The sequence below is a fragment of the Pelodiscus sinensis genome, chromosome 2 (genome assembly GCF_049634645.1).
Source record: "Pelodiscus sinensis isolate JC-2024 chromosome 2, ASM4963464v1, whole genome shotgun sequence".
Lineage (NCBI taxonomy): Eukaryota > Metazoa > Chordata > Testudines > Trionychidae > Pelodiscus > Pelodiscus sinensis.
In genome coordinates, this window is record NC_134712.1 from 172,927,239 (window position 1) to 172,944,047 (window position 16,809).

At 37.7% G+C, this 16,809-nt stretch overlaps 1 protein-coding gene across 5 annotated transcripts in view; it reads right to left on the reverse strand.

Annotated features, from left to right (window-relative positions):
* The window catches only part of GOLGA4 (golgin A4), a 103,828-nt gene that overhangs the window by 8,815 nt on the left and 78,204 nt on the right, over window positions 1-16,809 (reverse strand). For all 5 annotated transcript variants that reach the window (XM_075921788.1, XM_075921787.1, XM_075921786.1 and 2 more), the window contains 5 exons: window positions 13,506-13,619; window positions 7,587-7,607; window positions 7,304-7,372; window positions 5,454-5,529; window positions 416-519 (listed from right to left, as the gene is read on the reverse strand). In XM_075921788.1, the coding sequence (XP_075777903.1) occupies window positions 416-519; window positions 5,454-5,529; window positions 7,304-7,372; window positions 7,587-7,607; window positions 13,506-13,619 (384 nt within the window). The remainder of the gene's footprint in view (window positions 1-415; window positions 520-5,453; window positions 5,530-7,303; window positions 7,373-7,586; window positions 7,608-13,505; window positions 13,620-16,809) is intronic.

The window sequence follows — 16,809 nt, forward strand, 5'->3', positions numbered from 1 at the left end:
GCTTTGTTCTGTCAATATAAAAAGCTAATGCCCAATGGATGTCCCGGGAGTGGAGTCTCTACCCCCCCCCCCCCAAAAAAAAAACACCACCCAGAAAAGATACATGACCTTGGGAGAGGGATTTTTTTGGGGGGAAGATGTTTCTGAACCTTCAAAACTGTTTACAAGATATAGTTCAGTACAACTGTTATTGCTGACGTTTGGTGTCAAAACAACATCAGAAGGCTCAAAAATAACGATCTAGCATTCAAACTCTGAACAAGACTGAAATCGTGTTCTTGACACACTGTCTACTACCATCATAGCATTCCATCAATAGCAAATATACAGTGCTCAAAACCTATGCAGCAAGAGTGAGAAAAATTCAATTCTAATCCAAACCATATGTCACATCACAGCGTAGAGCATTCCATACCTTTGTCTCACGGCCCATCATATATTCAAACAGCACCTTCCGCAAGTATTCAAACTCAGTAGGCTCTCCAAAGAGAGAGACATCAGCATGGCAGAGATTCCCATCTGTGTAAACAAAAGTAAGACTATATTTATACTGACAGTCACTCTTATAATGCAAAATTACTCTCACTTACAAAATGACTGGAACAAAATATAATAAAATAGTGAAACGTATTAATTTGAACAATTGTGTCAAATGCCTTTTTTCTACACCAATACACAGTAATAGATACATTTAAAACAGAATTTGCTTGAGTGCTGCTGCAAACTTCCTCCATTACAATTTCATTCAGAAGCATGTCAGCTCATGTAAATAAAAAAAATGAAACCAATTTAGTTCCTTATTTTAAAATCTGAATAAATACACAGGATAAATTGGTCTAATTAGTATTCTAAACTGTAAGATCCTTAAGTAAGCCTCTGTAGTTCTGAGCTTATTGAAAGCTGGGTTAGTCAGTACCTTCCTCAAGATCAAACCTCTATATGCAAAGGTTTTATTTCATATAGCTGATAGAGTAAAATCGTCTAATTTAAAAAGATAAGCAAACAGGTTGAGGTGCTGAAAGTGATGGGATAGTTGAGAGGTAGACAGAATAAATCTCCAGTTTTTAATATTCTTTCCAATTGCATTTCCCTCCCTGACAGTGTGATATTATTTATATGATCAGAATACCTACAAGCTTGAATCCTGGACCCCCATTATACTAGGTGCTGTACGACGTAAGTATAAAACAACAGATGGATCCACATTAACCAATAGGGGCGTACAAGGAAACAAGGAGATAATATTGGTCCGTGTTTAAGACAGGGGTCTCTAGAAGCCAGTAGCCTCACCATTGTCAAGTTTTTTGTAGGCATCATGGCAAAAGAGAGTCATAAGGAGGGATTTAAAGGAAGATAATGAAATTGCTTTGTGCATGTTTATGGGGAGCTGCTCCCCAGCACAAGGGGAAACATGCAAAAGAGCATGAAGGTGCTCATTTAAAAATTTAATACATGTGTGATGGAGGCTGGTTTTATTAACTGATGGAGGTGGGAGTCGACATCTCAACAGTGAATGAGCAGGGTCTTGAAAATGAAGACAAGTACCTTATGTTTGATGCAATAGAGAATGAGGAGCCAGAAGACAGATGCAAAGATACAAACTTTGCAGCAGCATTCTGAATGGATATGAGTGGGGGCAAGAAGGGATTCATCAAGGCCAGAGAAAAGAATGTCATAGTAATTGAGATGTGAGAATGAGGGCCTGGATAATAGTTTTAGCTATGTGGATGGACTGGAAATGCCATCTCTTAGAGATGTTATAAGAAAGATTAAGACATAGAATGAATTCAAGGACCTAGTCAGACACTCAAGATGAAGAGGATGCCACGGGCCTGAGAGCAGCTGAGAAACTTCTGCATCTGAGAGATGACACGAACATTATTGAAGGGGGGAGGTAAAAATCATGTAATATTTTGACAAATTCCTCCTTAAAAAAGAATCAAAATCTTGTGCAGAGAAATAAGTAAAGGGAGGATGAAATAAGGGTTTGAGGAGCAAGTTAAATGCAGCAAAAAGGCAGCTGTAATTGAGGACATGAGGTTCAATTAAGTTGGAGAAGTAGACTGTTTAGCTAGGAAGATGGCAGAACTGAAGAAGGAGAGAACGAATCTGTAGAATTACAGAATATCCACCAAAGATGTTCCATAGTATGACCAGAGGAACAAAGAAAGCTGCTGTTGGGGGTGTAGCTGGAGAGCAGGAAAGGGTGAACTTTGTGATTAGAGGGGTAGGGGAAATGACTCAATGGTGGGGGAAAATGAAGAATGGAGAGCATTAACAACCATATCAACAGCAGTAAGGGAGAAGAGGGCTAAGAGCAGGCAAGGAGACATCAGAAAGGCCAAGAGACAGGGTGTGAGGAAGGGGGCTGATGAGCGATGCTGAAAGGGACTAGGTTTGGGCTGGAGGGAGGGATGGAGGGAGGGAGAGCGCAATGCATAGTAAAGACCAAGATTCTTGAACAGCCCTTAATATGAATGATAAGAATTGAACCAGGTTACAGGTAAACTGAGCAAATGTGCAGCTAAGGATTCAGAGGGGTGTTCAATCTGAAAGATAAGGTTGGAGAGGATGAACACTGGACTGTGAATAGAGGAAGAGAACTTGAAAGTTGAAATCAGAGGAAGGCTGATGGGGATAAGTTGGAAGGACAATAGATGAAAGCAACATGGAGGTGGAAAGGCGGGAAGGGTCTGATGCACTGCTGTTTGAAAGAGTGGGAAGGGAAAAAAGGGTGAAGGTCAAAACAGCAAGAATGGAAGAGAAGCCCAATAATCCCATTCATGTCTGATCCAGAGCAGTACCTCTTAGACAGGACCACTAGCAAAGCATTGTCAGATGAGGAGATCCAGGCCTTGGTGACAGCCAGGAGCTAGAGCAGGGGTTCCCAACCTTTTTCGGTCCCCGTACCCCCTTGGCTTTTAGTAAACCTTCTCATACTCCCTCTATTCAATATGAAAAGAAATAAATTCTCAACTCTAGAATCCACAATTTTTTTCACTAACACTACTAATTTTGGAATATTTCAATTAGGATAATCTAGGTATTTACCAAATATTCCCCGTACCTCCTTGACAAGATTCTCGTACCCCCTGGGGGTACGCATACCCCAGGTTGGGAACCCCTGAGCTAGAGGCAGTGAAACATGAAGAGGATCACAGATGCCAGATCTTTTTAGATATGGAGTAGGTATTCCAGGGACACCAACAGAAAGGGAAAGCTGGGGATGGGGGCAAAGAAGATGGGTGTGAGATTAGGATGGTGGTGAAAGGGAACAAATGTGGTGGGCAGGAGCGGTTCAAGGAGAACTGCTGGCAACTGGCGCCCTAGGCAGAATGCGCGATCGGTGCCCCTGCCTCCATAGCCCTCAATGGTGTGACGTCATCATTGGGCACCACGTTTAACGCGGCGCCCTAGGTAACTGCCAAGGTTGCCTACATCCACAGGCCGCCTCAGGTGGTGGGGATGGAAGAGGGCTGAAGTACATGTAACCAGAGGTAAGAAGGAACAAACAGATGTGGGACCTACCTTTGTGCTGATGGAAGAAGGGGGGAATATTGGGTGGAGAGGGAAAAAGGAACAGGTGGATCAAGCTGGAACTGTAAAGGGGCGAGGATAAACCAGGAAGGAGAAAATGCAGCCAAGAAGATGGGAATATATGGCTTATATTATTATGCAGAAGAGAGATACAGCAAAAGACATGGGAGAGTGTCAGATTTAATTAATTAATAAATTATTAATGAATTTGGACTAAGAACATTGAGTGCACATGGTCACCTATGAATTCCTCATAAGACTACTATAGTACTTTCCTTTTCCATATGTTCACCATCCATAGAGAATAAGGAAAACATTTTAGCAACTCCAAATACTGATCAGAATTAAAAAATGTTTTATATAAAACAGCTGTTAAGTGGTTTCCCTTCACTGTAGATCTGTCAAAATTCTCTATCCAAGAGATTAACATTTCTCCCTTGATTAGAAATAGTATAGTGATCAACTGCTCAACTACTATTTAAGTGTCACCAGACCTATAGGCTTTGGTTTTTACTGGAGCCTCAGAGAGATTACTATACCCACATCCTATAGGCCTGTATTTAGAATCAACTGCAGACCTTATATGTTGGCAGCCTCTTCATCTTCTCATTATAGTTGTAAAATATTCCTGTCTAGACCTATAAATCACTTTGCTTTCAGAGTTTCCCAAATCAAGTTTCAGTTTATGTATGTCATAGAAGTTCTCTCTTTCAGTGTTGATACATGCATTGGCAGTATTTTCATATTCCTTCTCTACTGAAAATTTGCTTTCTACTTCGAGTACTTTTCTTCTCCAATAAAATAATTTCCTGGCTTTAAGCCATTTCAGAGCATGACAGATATGTGCCAGATTGTCTGGATGGTGCCTCTTGTGATCCATTTCAAGCACCATCATCTGTATTAACCTGACTCAGCATTTTCTAATCATTCCTTCATTTGGAGCAAATCCAAAATGCACAACAGCAAAATCAATTCAATTACAGTAACACAATTATTAGTTATGTGTTTATCACAGCATATGCCGTAATAACCACCATTAAATCTGGTACACTTATTATGGTACACACTTTACCTACTAATCAGTAAATCTTTAAAACTTTATCTTTAGATATATTTCAAAAAGATATAATTAGCTATTAAAAGATATAAGGGAAAGAATGCAACAAAAATCTATATCAAGAAAGATAGAAGACAAAAATAAAAATATAATGTATTGTAGAATGGGGACTAATCTAACTAAGACATGTCAATATAAATACTTTTACACTAGTAAATACTTGCACATAAAAGTTTGGATTTTTTTTACAGCTTTAACTATATCAGTTTCTAATCTGATATCATAACAACAAATATGTTCTTCTATTAGTCCTAATTCTAGAGGTGGTCTTTGGAAATTCCAATCATATTTAGCTTGCTTTAACTTTTGTCAGCACTTTCCCAAATGTTTGACAGAATGGACATTTCAGAAAAAATAGCTTAATAGATCCACAAGAAAAGGAGCAACCTCCACAAAGTGTACCAACCAGAAAACACTGATCTCTGTATCTAGGACAAAGGGGGAAAACTACGTTCTTCAAAAATTATCATCCTTGTTTAATTTTATATGCAAGTTTAATGAACGGCTCTCAGGAAACCCACACACAGTTGTGCATTTACTAAGGATGTTAAGGACTAGTTGACTATCCGATAACTAGTCAACTGACTTTCTGATAAGCATTTGCTTGATTCCCCTCTATCAGACAGAAGCAGCAAAGGGGGAGTGGAGAGGGAGTACTTCAAAGGAGCAGACATTATGCAATTATTGAATGTCACATTAAGCAAAAAGATTTTAATAACATTTTCAAGCTATGTGAGGTGTGACCATTTCCTCTAAAGGATTATTTTATTTACTGTGTGGTGAAATAAGTTTTCCTTACCTCTATATGGTGATCCAACTGCTGCGACATACATATTTTTCTCATAATTTTTCAATCGGTCTTCTAGCGTATTAATCTAAACAGTCACAAAAGGACAATTGATTAATATAAACAATGAAAATTAAACATAATTTAAATGACTTTCAGATATACAACATGAACATCTCAACCATCCATGTAAGTGGGATGCTTTTTTTATCTGTATGGAAAGAAAACACTAAAAACTCTGTTTCCACACTATACTATACAGGGGTTAAAGACTACAAAATTCTGAAAATTACATTTTAAGGCTAGATGTTAAGCAACATTTAGCTCTCCTGTGGAAAGGAAAAAAATAACAGATCAAATTATTTGTCAATCTTCTAATTTAGGGCTGGTAACTTTAAAAAAATTAGGATTAAAAATTCACCATGATTAATCACAATTTTAATCACACTATTAAACAATGCCAATGAAAAATTAATTATGTATTTTGGATATTTTTCAACATTTTCAAATATACCGATTTCAATTACAACACAGTATGCAAAGTGTTCAATGCTTACTTTACATTATTTTTATTACAAATATTTGCACTGTAAAGAGGACAAAAGAAATAGTATTTTTCAATTCACTTCATACAATTATTGTAGTGCAATTTCTTTATTGTGAAAGTACAGTTTACAACTATACTTTTTCTTGTTGCATTACTGCACTCAAAAACAAAACAATGTAAAACTTTAGCACCTGTAAGTCTACTCAGTCCTACATTTTGTTCAGCTAATCGCGAAGACGAACATTTTTGTTTGCATTTACAGGAGATAAAGTGGCCCACTTTTTATTTACAATGTCACCTGAAAACAAGAACAGACATCCACATAACACTTTTGTAGCCAGCACTACAAGGTATTTATGTGCCAACTATGCTAAACATTTGTTTGCCCCATCAAATTTTCATCACCATTCTAAAGGACATGCTTCCATGCTGATAAGGCTCATTAAACAAAGGTGTTAATTAAATTTGTGTCTGAACTCTTTGGGGGAAAATTAAATTTCTTCTGCTCTGTTTTACATGCATTCTGCCATATATTTTGTTATAGCAGTCTCAGATGACCCAGCACATGTTGTTTGTTTTAAGAGCACTTTCCTTGTAGATTTCACAAATGCAAAGAAGGTACCAACGTGAGATTTCTAAATATAGTTACAACACTCAACCCAAGGTTTAAGAATCCGAGGTGCCTTCCAAAATCTGTGTGATAGGATGTGGAGCATGCTTTCAGAAGTCTTAAAAGAGTAACACTTCTATGAAGAAACTACAGAACCTGAACCACCAAAAAAGATTAACAATCCTCAGTTGGGAAACTGACTCAGATGATGGAAATGAACATGTGTCTGTCTAAACTGATTTAGAGCATTATCAAGCAGAACCCATCATCATAGATGCATGTCCTCTGGAATGGTGGCTGAAGGATGAAATCATGTATGAATCTTCATAGCATCTGGCATATAAATATATTGTGACACTGACTACAATGATGCCATGTAAATGCCTGTTCTCACTTTCATGTAACACTGTAAACAAAAATGATAAATTGATCACTACACATGGGGTCAGGAAAGAATGTTCCCCTGGTCAGATTGCTAGTAACTTTTCAGGGGTGAACCGTAGTCTCCACTACTGTCTGCCTGTGGAGGGAGGCAGAGAGGAAGTGGGGGGTAGGGGAGAGAGAGAGAGAGAGTGTGTACGAGGGGGTTTGCCTGGGTGCCCGTCATATACAGAAGCTCAGGCTGGATAATCTAATGGTTCCTCCTGGGTTTAAACTCTATGAATTTATGGACACTATTTCCTCTTATTCAAACAAGATCCCTACCTGCTCTACGAACTCCTGCTCTTTCAACTTGGAATCATTGACAAGAGTTGTCTTCTGAGCTAACTGTGTCTGAAAAGAAAAGTCACATATGGGATGCATCAATCAAGTGTTGTACACATACTGCACATTTTTGCATTGTAAGTACATTTTTTCTTGTTAACCTTTCCCCCCTTTCATGAGTTAATATATGCAATTGTAAAAACAGCACTTCTTATCACAAGACTCTAGAGGAGCACAATATAAACATCTAGATAACATAAAACTAATGAAATTCAAGCCTTACCTGAAGCTCTGTTATTGTTACCTAGAACAAGACAGACACAATTAAAACACAATATTTTGCAGTTGCATCCTTAGGTATAGAATATAAACGTATCACAAAATACCTTTCAACAAGAATTAATACCAACATAGAGAGTTACGCAGGACAAGAATAAAAGATTTTAAGAGATAGTAGCAGAAGATTAAGGATTAATCAGTCACCTAATAAGGATTCTTTGTGTTTGTAACTAATGACAGTACTAAGGATCAAAATTACGTATATCCTCAAATTAAAAAATGAAATTGTGTGAATGTACTACATCACAGTGATTTGTACCTAGAGTAAGTAACATAAATTTGTAAAACCTTGAAGGAGTACAACCAGCTCATTCAGCTATGGCTGAATGAACTCAATTTTAACATAAAGGTGAAGAAGGTAGTAAGTGTCTGTTTTGTAGAGACTGGACAATGTATTAAGGTTAACTGAATGCTCATAGGATACAGTTCAAAAAAATTCTGATTGTTGTTAACCTTACTGTGAATACTATATACTTTATGCACACATTGTATTGATATGTTTATATCCAACTATGTAAATTAAATTATGCCTTCTGGCTCAGGTTAACTCCCAATGTTACTGGAAACATTCAAGGTAAATTTTCATGTGTCAAGAAATATCCAAGAATATCCAAGAAATATTCCTTATCCAAAATATGATTACCTCTGAAAGTCATACATTTATGTAAATATGTAATTACTTGAGCTAGTTACTTTCAATTTTTTTAAATGCTGAGGATTTTAAAAAATTGATAATGATGAATTAGTTATACATTTTGCTTATTGGTTATATTAAATTTCAGCAACCTTAACTGGGTACCAACCTATTTCTATGAGTTTTTGTATTTTAAAAAAATATAAATCCTGAAAGTGTAAATTACAGCAATATAGAAAAATAAAGGTTGGTTACTCGTAACTGGAGTTCTTCAACATGCGTATTCGCACTTTTGGAAGATGTGCCAATCTGTGCAGCTGACAGGATGACACGTTCTCACAGCAGTGTCTGTCAGAGTGCCCCACTGACCCACCCACCACCAATGCTTGAGCACATTCTGAGGGCATAACTCTAAAAAGGGACATGACACCCGCTGCTACCTCAGTTCCTTCTGCTGGAGTGGAATTCTAAATAATATCAAAATTAGGACTATGAAGAGTAGGGAAGGCAGGCAGAGAATGTGAATACTCATGCTAATAAGTAACCTTTATTCTTCAAGGGTCCTCTGCATATTCCCACTCCTAGGTGAGTTTGGCAAGCAGCACATAAAATGGATGCAGGGAGAATCACTCCTAATTATAGAATGATGGGAGCACCATTCTGCCAAACAGTGTGCCAGATCTGGCTGCCAAATCCAATGTGTAATGTTTCAAACTATGAACTAAATTCCACATAGCTTTGTATATTCCAGTAAGGGAAATATGTTTAGCACATACTGCTGATACAGCAATCACTTTAATAGACCACACTCTAAGATGAAGAAGAGCAAAGTCTCTCTAGAAGTCTTCAGGATATGGTCTAATCCATTCAGACAAAGTCTTTGCTGAAATGGTTTGACCTTTTTAGAGGTACCCATATATGAGATACATAAGTGAAGTTTTTCATTCTATCTAGATGATATAAAAGATGCTCTCTCTGCATCTAAGGAATGTAATCCACATGCATATGAGGCTTTGCAAAGAATACTGGTAAATGTATACTGGTTTCATGATTTACATGAAACTGCAAAATCACTTTAAGAAGAAATCTGGGGTGCAGTCTAAGAATCATCATGTCCTTATAAAAAGCAATATAATGTGGGTCTGCCATTGAAGTATGTAGATCACTAACCGTTCTAGCATGAGTGATTCCTATTATAAAACTGTCTTTAGAGAAAAAGCAACAAAAAGCAGCTCATTAGAGTCAAACAGAAGAAACATAAAATTCAACATTCAATTTGAAAAAATTAAAATTCAAAGTTCAAACTTCATGGAAGGTCAGAGCTCCATAATGGCAGAGACAAATTCAATAAACTTTTTAAAGTTTTTCCAACAACATAAGTGAAAATACAGGTTTTCCATTAATTGGAGTGTGAAACACTGCTATTGCTGCTAAGTGGATATTAAGGGAGGAGACAAACTCATCCCTTTCAAGTGTAGTAAATATTCTAAAATAAGTTGCATGGGGGCCAAACACTGGTCCATATTTTAAATCAAATATCCATATAATCCACATAACAAATCTTTTCCACTTAAAATTTTAATTTTTTCAGCTCCCTATCCTCCCTTTCATTGGATCCCAGTAGTCTGACCAACAAAACCTCTTGTAACATAAGGACATGAAGTCAACTCTGTCATTCCTTTTGGCCTAAAGAATAAATGTGCTGCAGACAGCAGAGCATGCCAAGGAATATTTCTCACCTTGTCATTTCAGCCTCTAAACATGCATAGCAGATGAAAGATGAAAGACAGCATAGTGTGGCACACACCTCTTAAACTCATCCTGCTTCACACTGGGATCCACCAAAGAGAACTAGTAAGTATTCCTCCTCTAAGATAACACACTAATCTAAACTATCCTAAAACTAAATATACATTTTTTAACAATAATTAATCAAAAAAGGCCGTTATTTCACCATAAATCTGGAGAGATTCGTGTCCTTTCACTACTGCAAGTAAAAGGAACTAAGACAGCAATAAGCACCACATATTTTTTTTATAGCCATGCTCTCAGTCTGTCTAGATTTCATCCCTATTTCAATAGAGGGATGTAAATTAGGCACTTCGAAAATGCAAATGAAGCGGGGATTTAAATATCCCATGCTTCACTTGCATAATTGCATCATGGCGCTCTTTCGAACATGCGCCATTTTGAAAGTAAAACCGCGGTCTAGATGCAGTTCTTTCGAAAACAGCAGGCTTTTTCAAAAGATCCTGTAAACCTGCCGTTTTCGAAAGAACCGCGTCTAGACCACGGTTTTACTTTCAAAATGGCACTTGTTCAAAAGAGCTCCATGATGCGATTATGCAAACGAAGTGCAGGATATTTAAATCCCCGCTTCATGTGCACTTTCAAAGTGCCTAATTTACATCCCTCTATTAAAAGAGGGATGTAATCTAGACACAGTCAGCAAATGCTGAGAGTAAGTGTGGAAGGGGCGCAGGAGTGGTCTGAAAGGCACTTCAACCAGAAGGTTTCGATGTCTCACTTGCACTTATCAGCACATACCCCAAGAGTGGGAATAGACAAAGGGCACTAGATGAATCTTATATATTAAGTACATAAGGTTTTCTGTGGTGCCTCATGATGGAGTGCAGAAGGGAAACAACTGCTTTCTTGGGCCCCTCAGAACAACAAGACTAGATTCCTTAACATTCTGATTACAGGTGAGAATTTCCCATTCTTCATTCCATAAAAAATGTGTTTCTAGAGAACGTGCATTCCGTGTGGAGCTTAAAGTCAACAGAAGCAGGAACCTTCATGAACAGGCACCTTCTCTTTTTTGCTAGGGTTCATTGCTCTAAAATTTTCAGACACTCCAGAGGAAAATTTTAGATGCTGGCATTTGGTGAACAATTATTTCATCTGTCTTGTCATGTAATGAAAAAAAATATTATGACAGAAAGATTATATTTACTTTAAAACTAATTATATTAAGTGCAAGCTTTGGATTAGATCTACATTTATCTAGTGTAGTGTGTTACAAGAAAGCCATTTCTAAATTAGAGGTATGTGAAGACACAACAGCTAACAAATATTAATTCCTAATAAAGTGTAGGTTAACTTACTTGAACCTGAAAACTGAACAGTTGTACTAACTTAGCAAAAAAAAATTGCAAAGAGGAAAAATGGAATTAATAATATTGATAAAGAAAGAAAGCAAGAGAAAATGAAGGGTAGTTAAGGGTTGTAAAATATGTTTCTTATATTGGTTCCATTTATTCTAAATTCATCATGAGGAGTATAAAACTGACAAAAAAAATCCACTTAAATTTATGCAAAAGTATGCACATTCATGTAAATATATGTGACCCACTGTGCCACAATTTGTTTATGCATCCACTCAGTGTTGCAAATGTACCACTACATTAGGTAAACAGTAAAGCTGTTTCCTAGAAAAGCAACTCCTAAGTGAAAAGGGCAGGGGAAAAGAAGAAAGACAATGGCAAAACAACTTTTAAACTAACGGGGGGGGGGGGGGGGGAGAGAATCACTCTGCACATAAACCCCACACCCACACCATTCTTGGGAGTGTGAAAGTGTGTCTTAAAAATAAATATATGTAAATAAGTTCCTATGTCTTTAGATTGGAGAGATGGAAGTGAAGTTTGTATACATTTTGTCAGAAAAGAATTCAGCTGGGATTTTCAATATAGCCTAGGGGAGTGAGGTGCCCATATTCCACTGAAATTCAATGGCAATAGGGCACTTGACCATCTCAGGCTCCTTTAAAAATCTTACCCTTATTCTGGAAGTATTTATAACTTGGATACAATAATTGTCTTTACATATTTATGATGAAAGATGCACTTTGAAACAGATCCCTATTATTACATATGCATTACATATGCACTTTGAAACAGATCCCCATTATTGCTCCTATGGATACATTACTATTTACTGGCTAAACAACAAGGCTGTTTACCAACAACTGGATTTTCCCCAATTGGTTTATTTTCTCCACAGATAGGACAACTCCTATGAGCTTCACTGCGACTTGACATGGAAACTCCAATGAGTAACTGTGGAGGAGATTCCTAAGCCACAGAAAATTAGTGATTTGACATATTGCTCTTTTTAAACTCTGTATGGGTATATCTTTATGTAGATATAATATGCAACAAAAAATCGTTTACATTTCTGTGCCATCACTGAACTTCTGTGGAAAGCTAAATGTATAAATGTAAGTAAAAAATGCAATTGTTGGCACATCGACTTGATGTAATCTGCATAATCTGTAAATGAATAAAGTAACACGATATATAGGATTAAATTAATAAACCCATGAGACCTAGAGAGAAATGTTTCTGTTGTCTCTCAATACTTTAGAGCGGTCTAAAGACTGCATTATAAAAAAAAAATCACAGCATCTTGCATATAACTATAAGTAGGTGTTGTAGGGCTGGTGTATAAGCGTTTACTTTAAGGTCTTCTGCTTTTCCTATATTCAAGACAAATCCTTAATATTACATAGTATTTAATATGACCATTATACTTAAGGAAGTATACTCTTCCAAATCAGACAAAGACATTTTTAATAACATCAATGATGTAATTTATGATACTGTCTGAAGCATAAAATACTTCTAAGGCCTCTCACAGGCAAAATGAGCATTTTTTTTATAAAATGAAGAAACGTAAAATTGTCATCCCCCCAATAATTTGTATTTTTCCCTATTAAGAGTAATATTAGTTTTAATATTTGTGTAGTCTAGAATTCAACTATATTTTGGTCCTGTTAGTCTGCCTGTAAGAAATGTACATCCATCATTCCATGAATAAAGAATTGCTTAATATCAATCAGCCCTTACTTAGCCTATTTGAGATAGAAAATTTTTTTCATGTCCTTTTGAATTCCAGTTCCTAATTTCATATAATCATAAACTTTCATAAACTCAAAATAGGTTATTTTGCATCCTCTTGCATAAGTTACAAGTGCTTCCCATTGTAAAGTCAATGTTTAAAAACTAAGAAGCAAAGGGAAAAAACAGCCAATAAACTATTAAAAAAGGATCAAATTAAATGTAACATAACTTGAGCAAAACTAGACAAAGAATTCAGAATTACACAAGAAAGCCAAGACCTAATATACAAGTTGAACCCAGGTCAAATGACAGCAACTACAGGGATTCATGAAAACTGTGAAACTAATGCCTGAAGTTACAAGTATAAATATTAATGTCAGCTCACTGCTTCCTTGTGCTTGTTTTCGTCCTCTGCCAGCTTTTGTTTGTATTCCTTCTGCAATTCCTCCAGCTGTGTTTGCAGCTCATTTACTTTTGCTGTCATTTCTTCTTCACGAGCCTTCAGAATTAAAATAAGTGCATTAATCTACATACTACACAGTTAGTGTCTAAAACTGAAGCATTCTACCTGGATTAGACAAAAAGCACTGGATATACAGATCAGCTCACAGAGAGAGGAAAACATTCAATTGGAAATACTAAGGCTCCCACAAATTTAGGACTACTCAATATTAGGACTACTTGTATTACCATTAGGGCAGTCAATTAATTGCAGTTAACTCACGCAATTAATTAAAAAAATTGAATCATGATCCATTTTAATCATGATCAAATCTCACTGTTAAACAACAGAATACCAGTTGAAATTGGATGTTTATCTACATTTTCAAATATATTGATTTCAACTATAACACAGACTACAAAGTACATCGTGTTTATACTATTTTTGATTATAAGTATTTGCACTGTAAAAATGATAATAAAAAAGCATTTTTCAATTCACTTTATACAAGAATTGTAGTGCAATCTCTTTATCCTGAAAGTGCAACTTACAAATTAGATTTTTTTGTGTTACATAACTGCACTCAAAATCAAAACAACGTAAAACGTTAGCACTTACTTCTTGTTCAGCCATTAACTATGAAACAAGTTTATTTACATTAACTGGAGATAATGTTGCATATTTCTTAGGCTTTGTTTGCATTGCCAATTGAATGACAAAACTTTTGTTGTTCACAGATGCTTAAATCCCTACTCTTGTCCCCTTCCTCCAAAAGATTTGTCATGGTAAATGGCAGTGTACATGCCTCTTTGTCAGCAGGGGAACTCTCCTGTTGATAAAGTGAACCCTGCTCACAGGGGAAGGAAGTATTTTGTGAGCAAAAGTGCAGAAAATTTTGATTTTCCAAAAAAGGGGCATTTTCCTTCAGGAAGCCATTTTGGTGGAAAATTCCCACCCAGCTCTAACCAATATGTTTGGTTCTTTACAAAAAAGAGACATGGGGTAAAAATTTTAAAAAGCCCCATTGACTTTCAATACGATTTAGGCTCCTAATAGCTTAAATGCACTTTACTTGTAAGGGCTTGTCTTCACTGCATTGATGAAAGCAGGTTTTATAATGGGCCATCCAGTTCAAGTCTTAGTTCAAGCCCTGGGAAATTTGCATATGAAGGTCAATTCTGTAAATCCACTCTGTAGCTGACTTGTGAAATTCTTTCGTAGAAGAACAGATACTTTTAAATCCATTAATGAGTGCCCAGGCAGGTTAAAATGTTCCCCTACAGGCTTCTTTGTGTAACTATTTCTAATACTAATGAACACAAATCAGATAAGGAGGTTACTCACCTTCCTGTAACTGACGTTCTTTGAAATGAATGTCCCTGGGGGTGCTCCACATTAGAAGCTGAGCATCACAGTGCCTCTGGATAGATGTTTGTATAGCAGTGCATTAGGGGGCTGCACATGCACGGCGTGTGTGTGGGCTTCTCCCGGTGCCATCGCACATATGCATCCCCCTTCTCCCTCCCCCGCTTCAGTTCCTTTCTTCCGTCCCTGGCTTCCGAAAAAACTTCGCAGTACTCTCGCTAAAACTTGTCTCCTCGCATTTTAATTCTTCATAATTAGATAGTATTAGGTTTATTAGTAGTTTACTGTTAGTTATTATTAATGTTAGTGTTAGTTTTTAAAAAAAAAAAAAAAGAGAGAGAGAGAAGAGAAGAAGGCTCCCGTCTCGAACAAGTTTTAGCGAAAGCACTGCAAAGTTCCGTCCGAAGCTGGGGACGGTAGAAAGGAACTGAAGGAAGGGGCGGGGCCACGCATGCGCGATGGCACCGGGGGAAGCCCACGTGCACGGTGCGCTGCACATGCGTGGCCCCCTAATGCACTGCTGTACAAAAATTCGCCCAGAGATGCTGGGATGCTCAGCACCTAATGTGGAGCACCCCCAGGGATGCCTCTCAAAGAAGAACCTTTGCTGTAGAGACTGTCCAGTTTGGCCAATACACATGGCAGAGGGCACTGCTGGCACTTGATGGCATAGATCACATTAGAGGTTATACAGCTGCATGAGTCTCTGATGTTGTGGTTTATGTGGCTAGGTCCTGTGATTGCGTTGTTTGTATAGCTGTGTGGACAGAGTTGGCAATGGGAAGTTGCATAAAGTTAAGTATGGGACACTTCCAGCCCACTCAATTAGCCTCATTAGCACTGGCACTACAACTGACAGGTACTTTCCCCCCCCCCCCTTCTTTTTTTTTTTTTTTTTTTTTTTTTGTTATAAATTGTGAGGATCCCTCTTTTTTTTCCTCTACTCAAACTCATCTGAAGAAGTGGTTTAGACTACTCATTTTTTTCAAGTTGCAGGATAACACTGCTATCCCCGCTGAGACTTGATAACTCAAGAAAATGGAAAGATAGAGCAGGGATCTGGGCCTCAGACCCATGTTAGATATCACATGAAAAACATTAAAAGAGCATTATTTTCCCCTATTCAGTTAATCAATGGAATTTTCCCTGTGTAATATTGTTTAGGGCAGGGCTCCTCAACATGTGGCTCACAGGCCACATGAGGCCTGTTTGTTTGCGGCCCATGGTACAGTTTGGGTTTATGTGGGACTCAAAATGTGGCTCACAGGTGAGACCCTTTAAACATGGCCTCCACTGGGAACATGCTCTACAACGGTCGAGGCATTTTTAAGTGGGGTGAGCACTGAAATATTCAAGTGGACAGGCTAGCTAGATACAGAGTGTTGGCATTTCTAGCCCCTACGGAGAAGGTACCAGGAGCACCGGTGCATTGTGGGAAGTGCAGGTTGCTTAGCCTTGTGGACAGAGCGTGAGAGGTGCTGACTGGCTTACACTCATAGAATCATAGAATCATAGAACTGGAAGAGACCTCAGAAGGTCATCAAGTCCAGCCCCCCTTCTCTAGGCAGGACCAATTCCAACTAAATCAACCCGGCCAGGGATTTGTCAAGCTGAGACTTAAACACCTCTAGGGATGGAGACTCCACTACTTCCCTAGGTAACCCATTCCAGTGTTTCACCACTCTCCTAGTGAAATAGTTTTTCCTAATATCCAACCTGGACCTCTCCCACCACAACTTGAGACCATTGCTCCTTGTTCTGCCATCTGTCACTACTGAGAACAGCCTCTCTCCATCTTCTTTGGAACCTCCCTTCAGGAAGTTGAAGGCTGCTATCAAATCCCCCCTCACTCTTCGCTTCTGCAGACTAAACAGACCCAAGT